The sequence below is a fragment of the Phocoena phocoena genome, chromosome 20 (assembly GCF_963924675.1).
Source record: "Phocoena phocoena chromosome 20, mPhoPho1.1, whole genome shotgun sequence".
Taxonomy (NCBI): domain Eukaryota; kingdom Metazoa; phylum Chordata; class Mammalia; order Artiodactyla; family Phocoenidae; genus Phocoena; species Phocoena phocoena.
The window spans coordinates 7765260-7786685 of NC_089238.1; the positions used below are offsets into that span (position 1 = coordinate 7765260).

The 21426-nt window shown below is 56.4% G+C and overlaps 2 protein-coding genes across 3 annotated transcripts; both read right to left on the reverse strand.

The window, feature by feature from the left end:
- Nucleotide 1: 1 nt before the first annotated feature.
- On the reverse strand, nt 2-9113 carry CYTH2 (cytohesin 2). 2 transcript variants are annotated; one of them, XM_065899519.1, is made up of 13 exons: nt 8976-8994; nt 8016-8163; nt 7851-7917; nt 6695-6813; nt 5344-5424; nt 4767-4879; nt 4508-4656; nt 3851-3962; nt 2927-2929; nt 795-871; nt 611-682; nt 357-511; nt 180-267 (listed from the first exon to the last, which is right to left on the reverse strand). In XM_065899519.1, the coding sequence occupies exons 1-13, from the start codon at nt 8992-8994 to the stop codon at nt 180-182; spliced, it is 1203 nt and encodes a 400-aa protein (XP_065755591.1). The 2 variants fall into 2 exon arrangements, with proteins under 2 accessions (XP_065755592.1, XP_065755591.1); XM_065899520.1 differs by lacking the exon at nt 2927-2929 and having other exon boundaries at nt 2-267; nt 8976-9113.
- A 3607-nt stretch (nt 9114-12720) lies between these two features.
- Nucleotides 12721-15830, reverse strand: KCNJ14 (potassium inwardly rectifying channel subfamily J member 14). Its single transcript, XM_065898947.1, has 2 exons — nt 15123-15830; nt 12721-13317 (listed from the first exon to the last, which is right to left on the reverse strand). Exons 1-2 carry the CDS (start codon nt 15828-15830, stop codon nt 12721-12723), a joined length of 1305 nt encoding a protein of 434 aa, XP_065755019.1.
- Between the last annotated feature and the right edge of the window lie 5596 nt (nt 15831-21426).

Sequence of the window (21426 nt, forward strand, 5' to 3'; positions counted from 1 at the left end):
CGCGAATGGTTAAATAATTCATAAGATTACCAACAGCGTATTAATTACAAATAATGAGGGAGGAGCTAGAGGAGACGAGTTTTCCAAACGGGGAACCGGGATCCGCAGCCCCAGGCCCGGGGGTCCGGCCACCCGGGCAGGGCAGCTCCGTAATAAATAACAGAGTCGGGGGCAGGGGGTCAGGGCTGCTCCTGCTTCTTCTTGACAGAAATCCGCTTCTTCCTCGCAGCCAACATCTCATAGAACGGGTCCACGCTCACGGCGGCCCTGCAGAAGGGGCGGGATCCCAGGGTGAGGGCCGAGGGGCCTGGGCCCCCGGCCACCCCCTCCCCAAGGACTCCGGGGCGCAGGCTCACTGGATGGACTTGATCCACTCGTCCTTCTCCTCCTGCGTGGGGGCCGAGATCCGGTACACCATGTGGTTCCCCTCAACCACCCGGCCATCTGCCTCTGTCTTGCAGGCTTTGATGAGCTGCCCCTTGTTGTTGCGGATGTAGAGCTCGAAGCAGTTCTGGGTAGACACGAGACGATGGGCAGCTGGGAAGAGCCAGCCCTGGGGCCAGGGGAGACCCCCCCGACACGGCAGGACGGGGTACAGGGAGGGTCTTACTGGTTTCCGGGGGTCGTCCACCTCGCGGATGCTCAGATTCTCCAGGGGGATGATTCCTCGGGGCTCCTTGTCCTGAGAGAACGAGTTTGACCGGATTCAGACTTCCAGTCTCCCCCCCACCCCCCAGCCCCTGCCTCCCGCAGACTCAGGAGTCCGGCCCCCTGTCCCTCGGCCCCGCCCTCACCGTCGTGTACTCAAAATAGTAGAGGCAGTTGTCCGTGAGGATAAACCAGCGCCGCTTCCACGTCTTCACCCGGCCCCCTGGAAGGGAAGGGGGGTAGGGGGCCTGGGCTCAACAGGGGGACGGGGCCTCTGGGAGGGCGGGGACGGGGGGCGAGAGACAGAGCGAGCACAGGGAAGGTGGGGCTGTCAGGGCCTCGGACAGAGCGATGCATGGGAAGACGGACGAGCAGGACAAGGCGTGGTGTCTGGGCCCCGGGAACCGGTCCACCCCCAGCCTGCGGCTCTACACTCTCTAAGCCTGTCTGTCGACTCTGGGTCAGGGCCCTCAGCCCTCCAGCTATGGGCCCGAGGCCAGGGCAGCCCCCTCCCCTTGTGTCATGTCGGGGAGCAAGGACGGGCCGGCCTTGTACCTACCTCCTGGGGCAGACAGCGAGAAAGCAGGCAGGACCAGGCGAGAAGGGAAGGCGGAAGAATGGGGTGCCCCCGAGAGCCGCAGGGTTGGGGAGGGAAGGGGTGCGCAGGGGGTGGCACAGAGATTGACAGAAACAGCAGAGAAGGAGGGAGGGAGGGAGAGAGAGGGAAGAAAACCAGTTACATCCACATGAGGGAGGAATGGCCTGACCCTCTCCCACCCAGGGAGGCTGAGGACGCCGAGCCGCACTGAGGCGGCCAAGAGCACCTCCCTGCGCCAGTGCCCAGCTCCGGCCCAACCCCTAGGGTGTATCCCAGGCCAGGAGGGCCTTCCACTGCCACGGTGAAGATGTCTCTGTGGGGAAGTCATCCCCACAAGGCAGAAGACAAAACCCCCAGTCGGTGGGCCAAGGTGGGCTTGGGGACTCATGTCAGCACCAGTACAAACTGGCTGTGTGACCTTAGGACAACCGCTTGCCCTCTGTGGACTCCAGTCTAGAGACCCACTCCAGCCCTCACCTTCCTGCTTCAAAGTGACCTGCTTCTGGGCTCCCTGTGATCCCGCAAAGATTAAACTGCAGTAATAATGACTTTTATTAACCATCTTTGTGAATATAACCACCACCGCAGATTCCCTTTCCTGTATTTCAGTGTTTAAGAGGTGCCTTCTTCTAATGACCTTGTGACGTGCTCTGGTCAGAGATCTGGGTCCAAGGCCACCTCTGCCCAGTGGCTGCTGGACAGTGACGAAGCCTCAATCTCCTCATCCAAGAAATGGGAAGGATTCCTACTGCTGGGCGTGGTTTGGAAGAGAACCAGTTCCTCAGGAAGCTGCCCCTCCTGCTTTTCCTTCCCACCCACTCACTGCCAGGGGCACCATTTGGCCTTCCTTGAAGAATCTAAATTCCTCCCAGACTCCGCAGACCCGTCGGCCTCCCTTCGGAGCTGATTCAGGAATCCATCCACCCCAGCAAGTTGTCTGGAAGGAGTGATTCGCATTTTTTATGCACCAGGGACCTGTTACTGTGGCTGGAGAAGCGATTCCTCCATTTAGGAGCAGAATTCCATGCGGCGGGGGAGGCAGTGTGGATCATGAGATGTGAACCGAGCAAAGTCCTGCCCTGACCCTGTGCCAGGCTGGAAGCTTCCTCTGGGCCCTCCCACCGTCTGGGCTGCCTTCAGTCGACACCGGACTATAATTCCTCACCAGATTCTCTGTCTCCCTGGGGCAGTCACTCACTGCTCCTCCATTAAAAAGCCACCGCTGGGGGCTTCCCTGGTGGCGCAGTGGTTGAGAGTCCGCCTGCCGATGCAGGGGACGCGGGTTCGTGCCCCGGTGCGGGAGGATCCCACGTGCCGCGGAGCGGCTGGGCCCGTGAGCCATGGCCGCTGAGCCTGCGCGTCCGGAGCCTGTGCTCCGCAGCGGGAGAGGCCACAACAGTGAGGGCCCGCGTAACGCAAAAAAAAAAAAAAAAAAAAAAAAGCCACCGCTGGGACTTCCCTGGTGGTGCAGTGGATAAGACTCCACGCTCCCAATGCAGGGGGCCCGGGTTCCATCCCTGGTCAGGGAACTAGATCCCACATGCGTGCCGCAACTAAGGAGCTCGCCTGGCGCAGCCAAATTAAAGAAAAAAAAAGCCACCGCTGACCCTCCCAGGGCACCTACCACAACCAGGTCCAGCTCCGAGCCAATGGCTCTCAACCTGGGCCATGCACTGGAACCACCTGGAGAGCTTTCAACATGACTGATGGCCTATCCTGCCCCCAGCGACCCGACTTCATAAGTCTGTGGACTGGCCATTGCGGTTTTCGGGTGAATCTCTGGGCAGCCAGGGTTGAGAACCACTCCAGTCCTCAGCCAGCTGTACCTGTCAGACCTCTGCTAACTAACCCTGAATTTGCCGGTGCCACGTGTTCCAAGGGTCACTGGCCCCTGCCCCATCCATCCCATCGTGGCCAGGGGCTCCCGATTCACCTAAGCCAGCCTGGGTGCGCCCCCGCCTCCCCACCAGGAACCAATCCAACCAGCTGAGAAGTCCACCGGGGTATTCTGAGACCCTTTTCCTCATTTCTGCAGGCTCTTTTCTGACTAAGGGAGATGTTCTGGGGAGGTACGACGCCCCTAGAACAGCCACCACGCTACTGGGCTGACGAGGAGGTAACACACCATGGGGATAAATGCAAGAGTGTCATAGTCGGTCTGCCTCGGACCCCCAAGAGTTCCCTCCAAGTGAGGTAACAGGCTCCCAGGCATCCCAATCCCTTGGGCTATTTTCTGTTCACTACAGCTGAGAGCATCCTGAGTGAACACTCCCCCCCCAGATGGGGACCGGGCGATCTGGGTCTCGGCTGTGTCCTCAGTGCCTAAACCAGGGCCTGGCGCAAAGAAGGGGTTCCGTAAACATGTATGGGTGAACACAAGGGGTTAGGGAACGCTGAATACAAGCCCGGCCCTGGGCTTGGGCCCGGCACACAGGGCTGAACTCATTTTTGGCCCATTTTTCAGATGTGGAAACTGAGGTTCAGAGAGGTGGAATTGCTGGCCTAAGGTCACATAGCGGGTATGTGAGAAAGCTGAGTCCAGAGCCTGGGGCCCACTAACCTCCCCCCTGCAGAGGCAGCCAGCAGAGTCAGCAAGGGACGTACCCAGCTTAAGGAGCCAGCCCTCCCGGTCCGGGTTGAAGAAGGTGTGGGTCAGATCATTCCCATCATCCTCAGGAATCTTGAAGGGCTCATTTCGGATGCTGTCGTAGAGGTTCTGAGGGGCGAAGGCATGGTCAGCAATTCCAGGCTCCTGGGACCCTCCCAGGGCTACCTGGCAGTGGGGAGGGCGCTCCAGCAACCAGGGAGCCAATGAGACCATGGGTGGGACGGCAGATGGGATGGTGCAGGGAGGAAGGAGGCCGGGAGAAAAGGGAAGCAGAAGGCAGAAGAGTGGAGGGAGCCCCAGGGAGGAGGAAGAGGAGGAAAGATTAAAAAAAATATGTGGAAACACAGACATAGGAAGAGCTGCTAGGTTCTGAGAGAGACCGACAGGCAGGTGGAGAATGGGACACACGAAGACCCTGAAAGAGTCACAGAGCCAGAGAGAGACAGAAAAGAGAAAGAGAGAGACAAGACAGGCAGCCAGAGAGAGAGAAAGAGGAAAGAAATGGACATGCTGGCGTGACCACGCTGTCCATGCGTGAGGCGATGATCCCGGGTGGGGAGCTCAGGCACTGGGAGACCCGCAGGGAGGAGGGTCTGCGGCAGGAAGAGGGACAGGGCTGAGGGCGCTGGGGGAGGGGGAGGGGGGGGCCTGACCCTGAGCAGCTCCTCAGGCAGGTCCCCGCCCTCATTGATGCCCCGGTTCATGGCCACGAAGCGCTCCAGGCCTGGCTTGTCCCGGACGTTGGGGTTGTGAAGGCTGGTGTTCAGCATGATCACGGCAAAGGACAGCACGTAGCACGTGTCTGCATTGGACAGTCAGGGGGTGATGACTGGGGCATATGGGCCCCCAGGACCCGAGAGGTCAAGCCCCCAGCTCCCTCCTTCCCCAGGACCCAGGAGCCTGCGCCCCCACCTGTGGACTGGAAAACCCCCGGGTTGCACAGGCAGTAGCGCTGGGCAAAGGCTTCCATCATCCGATCAATCTTCTGAGCTTCTCCAGGGAGGCGGAAGCTCCAGAGGAACTGCCTGCATCAGAGAGGGGCCGGGTGTCGATGCCAGGACTGGAAGGACCGCCTCCCCACTCTCAGTCCCCGTGATAGGAACTGGCCAATGAGAGCTCCACGCTTGTGGCCAATCTGGCCACTGAGCGTCAGCCATGAGACTTTTGGTGGATTTATATGGAAACACCCTCCTTCTTTCTACTAAGGTTGCTGAACGGGTCTGATGGTTGCTAGGGCCTTCTGCTATCATGTGGGAGGAGGGTCTGTGGCGAGCAATGCCCACACCATGGGGAGCACAATCAAAAGAAAGAGAAAGTTGTCCTTCTGACACCATTTGAGCACCTGGATACAGGTATGCCGGGAGGAAGCCCCACCGTGGACTTTGTTGTCACGTGAAGGCAACCCTTCCCTAATGTCTGTTGCTGTTTAGTTCTGGGTAGGGATCATCACTTGGAAAGAACCCTGCCCTTCCAGCCTCGTCCCTCTCACCTGAGGGCCTGCACCAGATTGAGGTCGGTGAACTCATGTAGATCCACGAAGGCGTGGAGCACTGCCAGGTTCAGCTCTTCCCTGGGAGGACAGGGACAAAGTCACGCGCAGGAAGGGGTGTGGGGAGGTGGGCGTGGGAGTGGACAGGAGGCGAAGGAGTGGGGAGGCTGCGCCCCCTCTTCTGCACAGAGGCTACCCCTGCAGCCGGTGAAAGTTTTGGCCAAGCCCCCATCACAGGCCTGGCACCAGGGCAGGGATACTCAGAAGGCTCTTGGGAGGACTGTCTGCCTCGAGAGCACTGGTGTGGCTGGACCTCTATTCAGTGGGGAGAAATGCAGCAAACACGTGCTCTGCTGGCCATCACCTCTCTCCGATGAGACCCAGGTTCCACAGATGCCCTGTGGAGATGGCCCCCCATCCCCCATAGGTCCATGGACAATCCCAGTGCACCACAGATGTCCACAAAACGATCCCCACAATGCCAGACATCCGGACCATCTCCATGCAGTCCAGATGTCCACAGACAATCCCCAGAAATCTAGAGGTGACCCCCAGACTCCCCAAACAGTCCCTATGCACCCCAGATGCCCACAGACGGTCTCTGTACTGCAGACATCCAGAAAGTTCCACACACCCTAGATGTCCACACAATCCCTAAGCAACCCAAACGTCCAGATGGTCCTGTGCACCTCAGCCGTTCAGACAGTCTCTACACACCCCAGACGCTCAGATAGGAGGTCCCCATGCACCCTGGATGTCTAGACGGTCCCCGCACATTCCCAACATCCACAGATGATCTCCATGTACCCCAGATGTCCATAAATCCCTAGGTACCCCCGGATATCCACACTTGGTCCCCATACACTCCCAACATCCAATCTCAGGCACCTTACCCTTCTAGGTGGTCCCGACACACCCTGGACGTCCACAGATGGCCCTCATGCTCTCAGATGTCCATGGGCCCCCTGTGCTCCCTAGATATCCACTGATGACCCCCCCACTTCCTAGCGGTCCACATCATTCCCATGCACACCAGTTGTCTACACACCATTTTCATGCTCCCACGCCACCCACAGATGTTCTCCACTGTCCCCAGACCTAAATGGAAGGTCCCCACATTGCCCAGATGTCCACAAAGGTCCCACACCCCCCAGATGCTCACAGATGGTCCTCAGTTCCCCAGAAGGTCCCAGGCTCCTCCAGACTCCTGTCAGCCCATTTTGTCAAAATCCAGTCATAAGGCTGATCTATCAGGGCCTCTTCTCGGGAGGAGTTGGGTGCATGGGGCCGAGGTGAGAAGCCAAGCAGGAGGTGGTGGGGGGGGCGGGGAGGGGAAGGGGGCAGGTCTCACCTCTCCCCCAGGTAGTCCCCGATGGCCGTCTTGTTCAGGCCTTCGCCCTTGTACAGGAAGCGGGCGATCTCCTCGGGTGTGTTCTGCAGAAGTTCATTCTCCACCAGGAACTGGATCCCCTGGTGGGTGGGAGCTGGGTCTCAGGGCTGGGTACCAGAAAGCCACGCCCCTCCCCCCACATCCTCAGAAACCAGAGCCTCCAAAGCCACCCCCACCCTCAACGGAGTAGGACCGAGTTTTACTTTCAGGCTTTTCCCAGGTCCTTAAATACCATCCGTCCCACGTCTTAGCCTTTGCATCTACTGTTCCCTCTGCCTTTGCCTGGTTAATTCCAGCCCCCCCGGAAGCAGGGTCTGGCAACGAAGAGCAGCTCCATGAATGTTTGCTGAATGACTGAACAAACTACCATTGCTTTGGACAAGAAGAATAAAGTTGGAAACTGTTAGTAGACAGCAGTCCATCAAGGGCTGTGAGGGCCAAGCCTCAGGCTGGACTAAGGCTTTCTCAGGCTCTCCTGATGCCACGAGGACCACCACCGTGGCTATCTCACTCTGGATCATGGTATCCATATCTAGGGGCTCCCTGAGGGCAAGGCAGGGTCAAACTCTTCTCTGGGTCCTCAGCATTGCCTAGCAGAGGGGCAGGCCCGAGGGAGGCCTCAGGAAACGGGTGTAAAATGAATGACTGAATGAACGAACAAACATCTTTCCTCCACCTGGTGAACACTAACTCATCCTTCAAACCTGACCCGAATATATCCTCCTCAGGGAAGCCCTCCTTGATGCCACCAGGCTTGCTGTCCTGAGTGTCCACAGCCCTGGTACCTCTCTCTCTCTCTGTCATGGCACTCGTCAACCCTCTTCTGTACCCATCTCTGTCCATATTCCCTACCAGACTCAATCGAGCTCCACCTGGGGACTCCAGGTGACAACAGAAGTGGGCCCTAGAATGTGAGCAAAAAGGGGAAGAAGACCCCCCCCCCCGGGCAGAAGTTCCAGCCCAGGAACAAATGCAGCCAATATCTGAATCCTGGGATCAGGACCAAGTCCGTGCACCTAAGGTAGACCTTTAACCACCATACTTCTGAACAGAGAGATGCCAGAATCCCCCGTCTGGATGTCTGCCTGGCTGATCCCAGCCCTGTGGCCCCAAGCACCTTTTTGGGGTCCATATTGAACTTCTTCCTGCCCATTGCCATCTTTCGGTTCCGTTGCAAGGTCTTGCTGCAGGGACAGAGAACGGAGGGTGGAGGGTCAATGCCTGGGCATCCCTGGCCCTGGCCTGGCCTCGTGACCCCCAGGTTCCCTGCCCCAGCCCTCACCTGCCCTCATTGGCCTCCAGACCCTCCACCTCGCTCATGGCTTCGCTGAGCTCCTCGCGCAGGCGCTGGATCTCCACCAGCAGCTCCTGCTTCCGCCGCCGGATGTTCTCCAGCTCCATCCGCTCCTCCGGAGTCAGGTCCGGGGGTTCTGGAGGAGGGGATCAGGGGTGGGAGGTCAGTTCTGGGGACTGGGAGCGTGGACTTCTGAAATCTGGGGGAGGACAGGGCTCCTAGGTTCAGGGGCAGGAGGAGAATGAGAGTCCAGCCTCCTGTCTACTGGAAGACGGGGTACAGCCTGGACTCCTCAGTCCAGGGGACGAAGAGCTAGGAACCTAGACTCTTTAGTCCTGGGGGAGAAGGGGACTGGGAGCCTGAACTCTTAGGTCTGTGGGGAAAAAAGGGCTGGAAGCTTGAACTTCGGTCCATTACTTGAAAGGAGGCTTAGGCCTTGGTTTTCTGCCTCCATTCTTGGCGAGGTAGCTGTGGATCTGGGTGTCCGGACTCCTGGGTCCATGAAAAGTAACTATGGCAGGCGAAGCTGATGACAGCTTGCAAGAGTTGAGGAAGGGGGCGGGGCATCGAAGGCCCCCGTCCCCGCCTTAGCGGAATCTGTAGCCCCCAAGATCTCTCCTCACCCCAGCGTCCCCAAAAGCCCCCTCCCCTCTCCCAGCAGGCACTGGGCTCGCCCGGCCCCTCCAGAGGGAATGGTTCCTCCCCGGCCTCGCCTCCGCCGCTCCCACCCCCTCCCGCTGCCACCGGAAACAGGCTCGGCCCAAACAATGGCCTGGAACGCCCCACTCTCCTGCCCCGCCGGAAGCCCGTCCCGTGCCCCACAAAAGAGAAGCGACGACGGAGCCGAACAGCTTCGCAGGGCGCGCGCCGGGAAGAACGCTCGCGGCAGAATGCTGGGGCCGAAACGCTCCATCTGCTCCCAGACGGCCCCGCCCCTCCCCGACTTACCATAGACACCGTCCTCCATGGCGGCTAGGAAGGCCCGCGGGGAGTCCGGGGCGGTCCCGCCGGTCGGGCCTGGATCCGCGTTGGCCCGCGGGCTCGGGTGAGCCCGCTCAAACGCCCCGGGAGCCACCGCCGCCTCCTCAGCGCCAGTCCTCAGCGCTGAAAAGACTCTCCCTTCGCCAGCCAACCGCCCCGCCAGTAGGGACCGCCCCTCGTTTTGACACCGCCAAATCCACGGCGGGCCCTCTCGTCTGCTCCGCCTCCGACACCGAAGAATCGCCCTCCAGGGCCAATAGACGCGCAAGGAGTAGACGTAGCAATGTCCGGCCGGAGGTAGACGGTCTGTGGGGCCAATCGAAGTGCGAGCAGGGGCCGGGCCCCGCCTCCGAAACCAAAGAAGGCTCTTGGCTGGCTTGCTCACCAATGAGAAGCCTCGGAAAGGAGTTGCGTGGAGGTGGGACTAAGCAGAAGCAGAGAGAACTACGCCTGCGCAAGGGCTCTGGGCCCTAGGATACCAGGTCAACCGAGCCCCGCCTCTAGCAATACGTTGCTAGGGGGCGGTCCTCTGTTGGGCTTGTTGCCAGGGGGCGGGGCCACGAGCCTCGGTTATTTCCGTGAGCCACACCTCCTAGCCGGCCCAGCTGGCTTTTGACTGCAGCGGTTGCCACGCAACCGGGAGTAGCTTTGGCTCAGCTTTCTTTTGGCTTCCTACCTCCGGGTACTGGCCCCTCCGATCTCCAGACCCATTTCTTACCCTCTCCCTTGACCTCCCCATCCACCTCAGCCTCTTCAGAGTCAAGGAGTGGTGAAACAAAAGACTTATTTTTTTCTTCCAAATGCTGCGCTTTTTAGTCTCAGTCGTGGAGAATGGGACAACAGAGGAAGGACAAATACAGTGAAATCACAGGCTCCGCCTTCCTGCCTCAGGCTGCCTCTTAGTTTCCTCTCTCTCTCCCCAAAAGTCCTCCCCTTATTTTAGCATCCTTCTCCGCTACAATTCCCCTTTCCTCAGCATCCTCCCACCTCTGATTCCTTCCCTCTTCTCAGAGTCCTTTCTGTCTTCTGTGACTCGCTTCCCCCTCCTCTCATACTCTTGCTCTTAAAATCCTCCCTCCTCTCCAAGTTCTCTCGCATCTGAGGACACTTCCCCTCCCCCACCTTTCATTCCCATTCCTTGCAGGCAAAGCGCGGGCAGGGGTCTGGCTCGGAAGGAGATATTGGGCACCCCCGAGACGGGCAGGTCCCTTATCAGGTCTGAGGTGGTGTCTGGGCCTGGTCCTCACTCGCCTTCCCTGAGCTAGGCAGGTGGGGACACATTCCGGGCCAGGACCTGGTTAAGCTGACAGATTAGCCACGGAGCCTCCTAATCCCCTCAGTGACCTTTACGAGTGGCTCAAGCTCTGCCCTCCCTAGCAGGAACCCAGGTTGCACCAGCCCTGACCCCACTCTCTCTCCTTCCAAACAGAACCCTTTTCCTGTCCCTTCACCCCCAACTTAACACCCTTCTTCATGCTTGGGTTTCCTTTGCCCCCGATACCTACCCCAGCCACCCTGAGTTGGGGTAGCAGCCAGCTAATTAATCCCATCCGGTTATTATGTGGGGATTCTGCAGGATAAAGGGACGTGGGGAAACCAGAAGGGGGGACCTGGGTTGATGCAGCACTGGGGCAGGCTGATGGGTAATGACAGTGCCTGCCCTCTATCCTGGGACACAGGGGTGGGAACGTGTCCTCCCTGGCACTGGCTCCTTCTGCGGCTGGCTTCTAGCCTGCTGGGCACTTAGGTAGATAGCAGCATGGGCAGGGGCCAGATCCAAGGACCTGTATGTACCCCAGAAGCACACTCCCAGACACACCATTCTATCACAGGGCTCCCAATGATCTAATCTGGGGGACAAGTCTCCCCCTAAACACATACATTCCCCTGACATTCAGAGGTACCTCCTCCTTCCCCTGCCCCCAAGCTGGACCAGAGAGGAGGTGATTCTGGCCCTGAGCCACAACCCTCCCTCCCCCTTGCCTGCCCTGTCATTCAGACATCCAGGTTCAGACCTGGCCTCTGAGAGCATCTCCCATCCCTGTTGCCCCCAGAAGACCAGGCATTCCAGCACCAGGGAGAGCTGGGGTATCTCTAGGACCCTCACCCCCGTCCAACGCTCAGTGAAGTGAGGAATCATCCTCGGGGAAAGGCCCTTGGAGAACTTCGAGTTCCAATACCTCGTTTTTACAGATGGGGAAACTGAGATGAGGAGAAGGGCGTGATTTGCTCAAAGTCACACAGTTAGTTGAGGCAGAGCTGGGGTCTAGAGCAAAGCTTCCTGGATCCTTGTAAAGCACTCCATTCCACTAACTCAAGCTCAATTTCTAACCCTACTGTAGGAACACAGGAAAAAATAGATAGATATCTTTATTTATATTATATATATATATAATACACATATGTATAACATCTTTAAGAAATAGACACACATCACTAGGTGGAAGATTCCAGAGCACTGCAGACTCACCAGCCTTGGGCCTCTCCCTTCCCTTGCCCAATAACTAGCCCTGTCACCCACAGGGTCTCATCCGAGCCCTCACCTAATGCTGCCTGTCAAGTCCCGAGTCCACCTCCTCAAACTGCCAAGTTCTAGGAGCTGATTAGAACTTCCGGGTTTTGATAACGGACAACTCTGGATCCCTGGAGCCTTGATTCCTTTTGGCATTACAGAACCACAAAGCAGTCATCTATCCTCATTGAGAGTCTCCACTCCACTGGGCAAACTGCAACCAGCACACCTCAGACATCAGAATTGCCAATCCTTCCCTGACTCTGTGATCAATCTAGAGCCACAGAATCTTGATTCCTTTGGACATTCTAGAATGGCACTTTAACAAGACACAAAGCCTGTGGATCATGTAGAGCGTTGATTCTCCCCCTCGGTTCGATGTTCTAGAGCCAGTGGTCTGGAGTTATCGCCTATCAAGAACTCCCAATCTGTCACTTTAGTCCTTCTAGACCCACAGACTCTCCAATTGTTTTGTGCATTCTAGAAACATAACTCTTTAGTTTCTGGAGTAGTCCAATCTCTGGTCACAGCTGTTCTAGAATCCCCAGTGCTTGCCTCTGTGGTCAATCTGTATTCACAGAATCGCAACACTGGGGTTTTCTGCAACCGCAAAGTCTTTTCCTGACTTGCAGTCAACATTCCTTGTCATTGGTCAATCAATATAGTCTTGAATTCTTGGGGCATTCCATAACTTTCCCTCCTTAGGTCGTCTAGAAAAAATGACTTGCTATGTGGTTGGCTGAGTCGAGAAGAAACAGTGCCTTGAATCTTAGGTCAATTCAGACCAACAAATTCTTCATCTCTGCTGCTGCTTGAGAACAGATGACTTCTTCCCCTGGAGGTGGGCTGTACGATCATTTCATGATCCTGTTTGACAAACCAAACAGCCACCTAGAGGAATCTAGAAATACCAGTCCTTGCCTCTTCGGTGGTCTAGAATTCTGGATCCCTTATCTCTGGGGAGACTCAGGAATTGGGCTGACAAAGGGGTCTCAGGAGGGAGCACAGAATTCAGAGGAATTAAGGTCCAGTATGTTCATTGGTAGGTCCACTAGATGTGGCAGAACATCACCAGCTAATAATTTACCCAGCAGGCCTGTTGGTCTTAGGAAACACCTGCCCTCATCCCAGGAGAGGGCCCAATCTCTCCATCTTGCTACCTCTGGGAAAGGGGTACAAATAGGGGGGTACCAGCTTGTATCATGGGGGCAAGGTCAGCATCAGGGTTGGTGTGAGTACTCGGGGGCTGGCAGCCCTGTCTTCTGCCTCTGCCGCATCCCTCTCCTCTTCCTCCTCTTCCTCCTCTTCCTCGTGGCAGCAACTCAGAGCAAGTTCATTCTCATAGCAAAAGGCTGCCAGAGAGCCGGGGAAGCCAGACTTGGGGCTGTGGGAAGCACGCTCTGCCCGTTCGTCCAGCTCCTTGGCGCTGCAGACGGGTGTCCCTGGGACCTCGTAAGTGCGATGGAAGTGGCGATAGTCAACCTCGTACTGGGAGCCACGCTGGAAGAGGACCGGCTCAAAACGATGTCCCCAGAGCAGCTCACCAGGGAGGTAGGAAGAGCGACACTGTGTGGTCATAGCTGTGGCCTCGACCATGCCCTCGAGAATGACCACCAGCTCAAAGTCAGCCCGGGCCAGCTCGGCGCGCCCTAGTTCATACAGAGGACTGGCGGAGTCGATCTCATGCACGATGGTGATGGGAGACACAAGGAAGATGCGATCGGTGCCACCATCAAAGCCCACGTCCACATCCTGGTGGTCCAGCGGTATGTACTCACCCTCCGGGGTCACACGAGGCTGTAGCAAAAGGCGAGTGGCCAAAGACAGACATTAGGGAGCAGAGAGATAAATGGAGACAGAGACAGCGAGAGGAGGGGAGAGAGATGCAGAGAAAGAGGAGGGCAGAGACCAGTAGGTGTTGGGGTGTGGGGAGAACATGGACCCAGAGAGAGGGGGATGGTAAGCCAGAAAGAGAGAAGGACCCAGAGAGAGGGAGATGGAGGTCCAGGGAGGAGAGGACGGAGGCCCAGAGACTCAGACAGGGATTGAGGAAAGAAATCCGAGAAAGACAGGGGAGAGAAAAAGAGAGGGACAGAATGACATTCACATAGACCCACAGAAATCAGCAAGACAGAAACGGAGTTAAAGAGACAACAGAAGATAAGAATGACATCCAACCAGCAATTGGAGGAGGAGAGGGATAGAAAAATGGCTTTCAATATATGGCCAGAGAAAGATAAACCAGGATGGCAATCTAGGTCCAACAGCCTATGTTTCACCACTGCCTCAGGCTGGCCTCTGGGCTATCTACCCACACCCGCAAACCAACTGCCTCCATCCCCTTGTGTGTCTGTGTATTTGTGTGGGGTGGGGGCCTAAGCCCAGGCCAGGTGGTGGCAGTTTCACCCCATCTACCCATTGGTTCCATACCCACTTCCCAGGCCATGTCAGCACCCCAAAGACTTCTGGGAGAGACAGTGTCCCTCCTGGTCGTGAATCCTGGTGTTTCAGTCAAGCAGGAGACAGAGGTGGGGGTGCTGTGGACTCATTCTCTTGCCACTGTCTCCGAGAGCCCCCAGAGGCTGCTGGGAGTTGTAGTTCCCACCACAACCCCGTCCTCCCTCTCACCCCAGTCCAGCCCCAGACCAGAGTTCTTAAGTGTCTTTACTTGCAAGGCAAGGGCAGCTGCTGCCCCAGAATTTGCTTGGGCAGTTTGACCACAATTCTAGAAACACAATTCTAAGGCACCTTCATCAGGGCGCTGGAAGGAGTCGCTGCCCCAGGGACCAATGGGAATTGTAGTTTTTTGTTTGTTTTGGGTTTTTTTTTGTTTGGTGAGACGCTAAAATTCAAGAGTTTCCCAAACACTGCCCTGTACTTCTCTGAGCAGGAGGCTGGTGGGAGAGTCTGGGCCCCTGAGGTGGGGAATGAAGTCTCTCACAAATGATGCCCAGAGGCCATGGAGAATTGTGTTCCCTGACTCTGCAGGTGTGAGTTGAGTTGCACCCCGTCCTCGGGCCTACATCTCCCACAAGCCCATAGGGGTCTGGCCTCAGTCACAGGTCTCTCTCTGTACCACAATATCTGTACCACAATATCTGTACCACGTAAACCTGAGCCGTGGTTTACACCACCCACAAAACTACAACGCCTCCTCAGACCACCCCAGGTGGGCAATTTCCCTGCCCCCAGAGCTTCTGGGAATTGTAGTTCAGAGCCTTTACCGTCCAGGCGTGGACCTCGCAGGTCTGGATTTCCCACAATTCGATAGAGGGCCCATCCTCAATCCACAGGGAGCTCCATAAGTCTCAAAATCTGTCTGACGTCTAGGCCTCCAGGAAGAAATGATCAGAGACCTTTCCCTTGGGTTTACATCTACAACATCTCGGGGAGCCATCCTCAGCCCACAAGGTGGGGCGGAAGGGGCCCTGCCCCCAGGAGGCTGCTGGGAATTGTAGTCCAGATCCCCTCCAGGCTCCACGCACACCTGTCCCTTAGACCTACAACTCCCACCATCCCCCAGGACACCTACCCCCACCCCCGAACTCGTGAAAGGGCCCGCCCACCAGGGGGCGTGGTCTCCCGCCAGGACTGTCTCGCACCTGCAGCAGCTGGGCCCGCACGTGGGCCTCGACGAGGTGGCTGCGGCGCAGGTTGCCGACGCGCCACATGAGGCAGAGGCGGCGGTCGCGCAGCGCCACGACGGCGTTCTCGCTGAAGATCAGCGTCTCGTTGCGCTTCTTGGGCTTGGCCATCTTGGCCATGACGGCGCCCACGACAAAGGCGTCCAGCACGCAACCGGCGATGCACTGCAGCACCACAGCGGCCACGGCGGCCGGACACTCCTCGGTGACGCTGCGCACGCCGTAGCCAATGGACGTCTGCGTCTCCAGCGCGAAGAGGAAGGCGGCCAAGAAGCTAGCCACCTGCGAGAAGCAGGGGGCGGTTGGCGGTGGGGCAGCCAGGTCGCCGTGCAGAGAGGCGATGAGCCAGAAGGCCAGGCCGAAGAGCAGCCAGGAGGCGAGGAAGGAGCAGGAGAAGAGCAGGCACATCCAGCGCCAGCGCACGTCCACGCACGTGGTGAACAGGTCGCTCAGGTAGCGCGCGCCCTGGCCGCCCAGGTTCACGAAGCGCACGTTGCAGTGCCCGTCCTTCTTGACGAAGCGCCCGCGGCGCCGCCCCACTTGCGACTGCGCTGGCGCCCACCCGTTGCGGCACAACTCGGGCCCGGCCTGCTCCTCATCTCCCGCCCGATTGTTCGCTGACTCCAGGGCGCCGCTCAGGCGGCGCAGGGCCCTGGCCAGGTCCATTGGGCGGGGACACCCCCTCCACTTGGCCTAGCGGGGGGCGGGCGCCTCGAACCTGCGGGGACAAGAAACGGGCAGCCACGTCAGGGCTGCCGGAAATGGGGGAGCTCATTGGCCATCATGCTCCCTGGGCCTTAGTGGCCTCATCTGGCAAATGGGTGGAAAATCAGAACAGTACAGCATCAACACTGGTGGGGGAATTCCCTGGCAGTCCAGTGGTTAGGACCGTGCGCCTTCACTGCCAAGGGCGCAGGTTCCATCCCTGGTCGAGGAACTAAGATCCCGCAGGCCGCACAGCGCGGCCAAAGCAAACAAACAAAAACACTGATGGTAATACTATAGGAGATGGTTGTGTGGCAACAACAGGAACACAACTATAGCCATAGCAGCAGTACTGTGTTACAGCAAGCACTACAGTAACTAGAGCGGACATTTATACAGCACCAGACACTGCTGTGAGCACTTTACATAAATTTAGATATTTGAACCTCAACAATGTAGACGTTATCACCCCCATTTTACAGATGAGGAAACAGAGGTACAGAAATAAGCTGGGATTTGAATGCTAGCAGTCCAGCCCTGGAGTCCATGCTCATAAAATAAAGACTAAGCGGTCACAAAGAAAACAAACTTACGGTTACCAAAGGGGAAAGGGGCGGGTGGGGGTGGTGGATAAAATAGGAGTTTGGGATTAACAGATACACACTACTATATATAAAAGAGATAACCTACTGTATAGCACAGGGAACTATATTCAATATCCTATAAAACCTACAATGGAAAAGAATCTGAAAAACTATACATATATAACTGAATCACGGCTGTACATCTGAAACTAACACAATATTGTAAATCAACTATACTGCAATAAAAATTTTTTAAATTAAAAAAAAAAAGGGCTTCCCTGGTGGTGCAGTGGTTGGGAGTCCGATGGCCGATGCAGGGGATGCGGGTTCGTGCCCCGGTCCAGGAGGATACCACATGCCGCAGAGCGGCTGGGCCGGTGGGCCACGGCCGCTGAGCCTGTGCGTCCGGGGCCTGTGCTCCGCAACGGGAGAGGCCACAGCAGTGAGAGGCCCGCGAACCGCAAAAAAAAAAAAAAAAAAAAAAAGACTAAGTGGTAACTGCTGCTGTGACTCCAGCTTGGAGAGATGAGCCCGGCCGGGCTCTGAGGTCACCTATAGCTCAAAAGCTCAGAAGGCACAAGCAACAGAAGGGAAAAAAAAAAAGATAACTTGAACTTCATCAAAATTAAAAACTCTTGTGCTTCCAAGGACACTAAGATGAAAGTGAAAAGACAACCCACTAATGGGAAAAAATAGTTGCAAATGGTATCTAAGAAATTTGTATCTAAAACATATAAAGAGCCCTTATAACTCAATAAGAAAAAGACAGCCCAATTTTAAAATGGGCAAAGGATCTGAATAGGCATTTTTCCAAAAAGATATACAGTTGACCCTTGAACAACATGGGTTTGAACTGCAAGGGTCCACTTATACACAGATTTTTTTCAATAAATACTACAATAGTACTACATGGTCTGCAGTTTGTTGAATCCTTGGATTCAGAACCAGGGATACAGAGGACCAACTCTAAAGTTATACTCATATTTTCTACTGTGCAGAGGGTCAGCACCCCTAACCTCCATGTTTTTCAAGGGTCAACTGTACAAATAGTCAATAAGTATAGGAAAAGATAATTGACAACATTATGCCATCAGGGAAACGCAAATCAAAACCACAGTGAGATACCCCTTCACACCCACTTAGGATGGCTATAAAAATTAGAAAAAACAAAACCAGAAAAGCATTAACAAAGATGTGGAGAAATTGGCACCTTCCTATGCTACTGGTGGAATGTAAAATTACACAGCTGGTGTGGAAAATAGTCTGGCAGTTCCTTAAATGGTTAAACATAGAGTTACCAATTCCACGCCTAAGTATCTACCCAAGAGAATTAAAAATAAGTGTCCAGGGGACTTCCCTGGTGGTCCAGTGGTTGGGACTGTGCTTCCACTGCAGGGGGCTCAAGTTCGATCCCTGGTCGGGGAACTAGGATCCCGCATGCCATGCAGTGCAGCCAAAAATTAAGAATAAAAACCAAAACACAACAAAGTGTCCACACAAACACTGTTCCCAGATATTCATAGCAGTATTATTCACAATAGCCAAAAGATGGAAACACCCAAACATCCATCAGTTGATGAATAAAACGTGGTCTATCCACACAGTGGAATACTACCCAGTAATTTTTTTAAAAATGGCATGATAGATGCTACAACATGGATGAACCTTGAAAACACCATGAGAAGCGGAAGAAGCCAATCACTAAAGACCATATATTGTGTACTACCATTCATATGAAATATCCAAAATGGGCAAATCTGTAAACTGAGAAATAAGACTGGTGGTGCCCAGGACTGGGGAGATGGGGGGACAGGGGAGCGATAGCCAGAGGAATGGGGTTTCTTAATGGGGTGATGAAAATGTTCTAAAATTGATTGTGGTGATGGTTGCACAACTCTGAATATACCAAAAAAACACTGAATTGTACACTTTAATGTGTGAATTGTATGGTACGTGGGTTATATTTCAATGAAGCTGTTACAAAAAAACAAAAACATACAGTAAAACCCAGGCTTGGCCCTGACTCTCAAATCGTGGGGAAACCTTTCTAAACCTGTTTCCTCAGCTGTAAAATGGGGAAATTGGATTTCATCAAGGTCAGGAACGGTCTTTCAGTCATATAGACCCAGGGCCCAACCTTGACTCAGTTGCTGACCCACTGTGTGCCTTGGGACCACTGGCTTCATTTTCTGGAGCCTCAGTTTGCTCATCTGTGGAATGGGGATTTAAAAAAAAAAAAAAAAACCTTGAAAGGAAGAGGAATCCAGAAGAAAGAACTTGGGCTTTTGAATCGGGCAGTTGTAGGTTGAATCCCAGCTCGCGCACTTACTAGCTATATGACGGGTGGCAAGCCACATCCCTTTTCTGAGCCTCAGTCGCCTCATCTGAGAAATGGAGGGAAGCTTAGCAGCTGAACTAGGAGGAGGGAGAGGAAGAGGGGAGGGGCCAGGCATGGACCTGCAGACCTCACTGCCCTCCAGCAGCTGCAGGGTTAACATCTGGCCCTGTGGTGGAGGGACTTCCGGGACCTGTCTGGGCTAGGGGTTAAATGTTTTGCAGATCAGTTCCATCAATACCTACCAAGCACCTAGGGACTATAAGCCCCCTGTGCCAGGCTCTGGGGATCCTCATGGGCTTCTTAGCAGGGCTGGGGGCACTCACTCCAAGGAAAGCGAGTTGTTAGTTGATGTCAAGTTCAACATCGACAGGTACCCACTCCCCTGCCCAGAGCTCTGCACTTGCTGTCCTTGACCACCCAGACAGCTCCGCCACGTGGGATTTTCTTAGGCCCATACTGCAGAGGCAAAGCTGAGGCTCACGTCAGAGTGGACCGCGCCTGGCTGTGTTCAACGCCCATGATGAGCCCCAACTCTCTTTTTTTCAGCCTCAACTATTCTGGGCATTAGAGATTGTTCTTCCAGAAACGGGAAACCGAGGCTCATCGCTGAAGGGGGCAGGTCTGAGGTCAGAATCCAGGCTCTGACCTCGACATTTGCAGCCCTCTCCTGCCTGGAAGTCCCCACTATGCACCAGTCTCCTCTCAGGGGCCACCTGATGACATGATGGGGGAGGGGCCGCGGGGGACCGGCGGGGCCTCCTCACACGCAGTCACCCATCTCTGACCACAACCCTTGGATGCGGGGACTTTGCTTCTCACAGTAAAGCAAACTGAGGCGCTGAGGTCCATCCCTTGTGCCAGGTCCCTCAGCCAAGGAACAGCAAACCCTGAACTCCCATCCAGCCTTCTTGGTGCCAAAGCCTGAGTGACAGACCGGACCACAGACTACCTGATCGCACGCTCCTATTTCCTGAGCACCGCTGTCCCAGGCCTTGCCAAGCTCACCAGGTATCTGCAGCCCGCCCACTGCACTCCACCGGACCCCGCCGCTCACCTTGGCTGCTCAGGATTCTGGGAGGTCAGGATCATCACTCCGGTTCACAGGCTGGGGAGTGGGCTCAGAGACCTGGCCAGACGCACGAAGTGCCAGGGGTGGGCTGCTGCTTTGGTCCTGAGCCTTTCCAACCCAGGACTCTGCTTTCCTAAATCCTTCTGTGCCACCCTCAGCCCCGTGAGGCAGATGTGATCTTGTCCATTTCATAAAGCAGACAGGAGGGGCCTTCACCTCCGGGGGGGTCCTGTCTGCATCCAACGCGGCCCAGTTCACAGGCAGCACGTGGGACTCGGCCTCAGGGCACACACACCTCCCACCAGCAACGGCAGGACCCCAGAGAAGAGGACCCAGAGCCTGAAGTCCTCCCCCCCACCTCCCCCTGACCTGGGAGAGCAGCTTAATGTTTCCATATAAAGGCGACACGGGGCTTAAGGTGAATCAACTTCACGTCAAAGTCACTGTCTAATCTGGGGCTGAGAAGCCCCGCCCCAGGTGCCACCCCCACTCCACCCAGAAGCACTTTCACACGCTCCCTGAGACCCTGGCTGTCCCCTCACAAGCCCCCCACCCCCCGCTCACTAGTGGGGTCTGGGCAGCAGGTTGGAGGGCAGAGATGGACAGGAGGGGATGTGGTGTGGAGACTGAAGACAGACGAGGGTACAGAGGCTCAGAGATGGGCAGGGAGGGCGAGTGTGGAGGGGCAGCCCTGAGATGGAGGGAAGGACAGAGACCCCCCCCAGGGGGTCACAGGAACCCAGAGGGGACAGAGGCCCGGAGAGAGAGGGGGACAGAAAAGAGCCAGGCAGCCTAGGAGCAACCGAGCAAAGAGAAGTGGAGACACAGGAGCTGTGGTGACAGAGCCAGATGGGGGACAGAGATGGGACTAGATGAGACGCAGGATGGGGGGGACAGGGGAGACAGTGAAAACAGGCAGAAAACGGAGGTGGGCTCAGAGATGGGGGGAGTGAAGCTGGGCGGGGGAGATCGCTCTGGGGCTGGAATGTGTCACTGAGCGGGAACGGTCTGCAGGTGCCGGGGCAGACCCCCGAGCAAGGAAGGTGGGGGCGGGGACGGCTCTCCGAGCCAGGACCCCGGCCCTGGGGCTCTGTGCGGAGACACGTACCTGATGGGGCAGCCCACCCCCATGCCCTCTGCCGGGGGCTCTTCTGTTCGGGCCGACGCGAGGCCTCTGTGGGTGCTGAGGTGCTGCGGCCTGTCCTCGGCCCCAGGGGCCTTGTGCCGGGTGCCGACCTCTGTGTCCACAGGAGGATCAGAGGCCTGGCCCGAGGGGGGGCAGGGGGTGGGGCCAGCTCCCAGCCGCAGAGGGGGAGCCAGGGAGGACGGCCAGGCAGGGCGGCTGGGCCTTGGCCCAAGCAGGCTGGAGAGGAGGCGGTGGCAGAGGAAAGACACAGCGGGAGGGGGCATGGAGACAGAGCTTGGGGGCCAGGAGATGCGGGAAGATGGGGACACAGATGAGGGAACAAAGAGATGGTGAGAAAGCGATCATGAGGGCGGTGGTGGAAAGACAAGAGACACGGGGGGCTCCCCGGTTCCGCCTGAGGTGCAGCCTTAAAAAGTTGG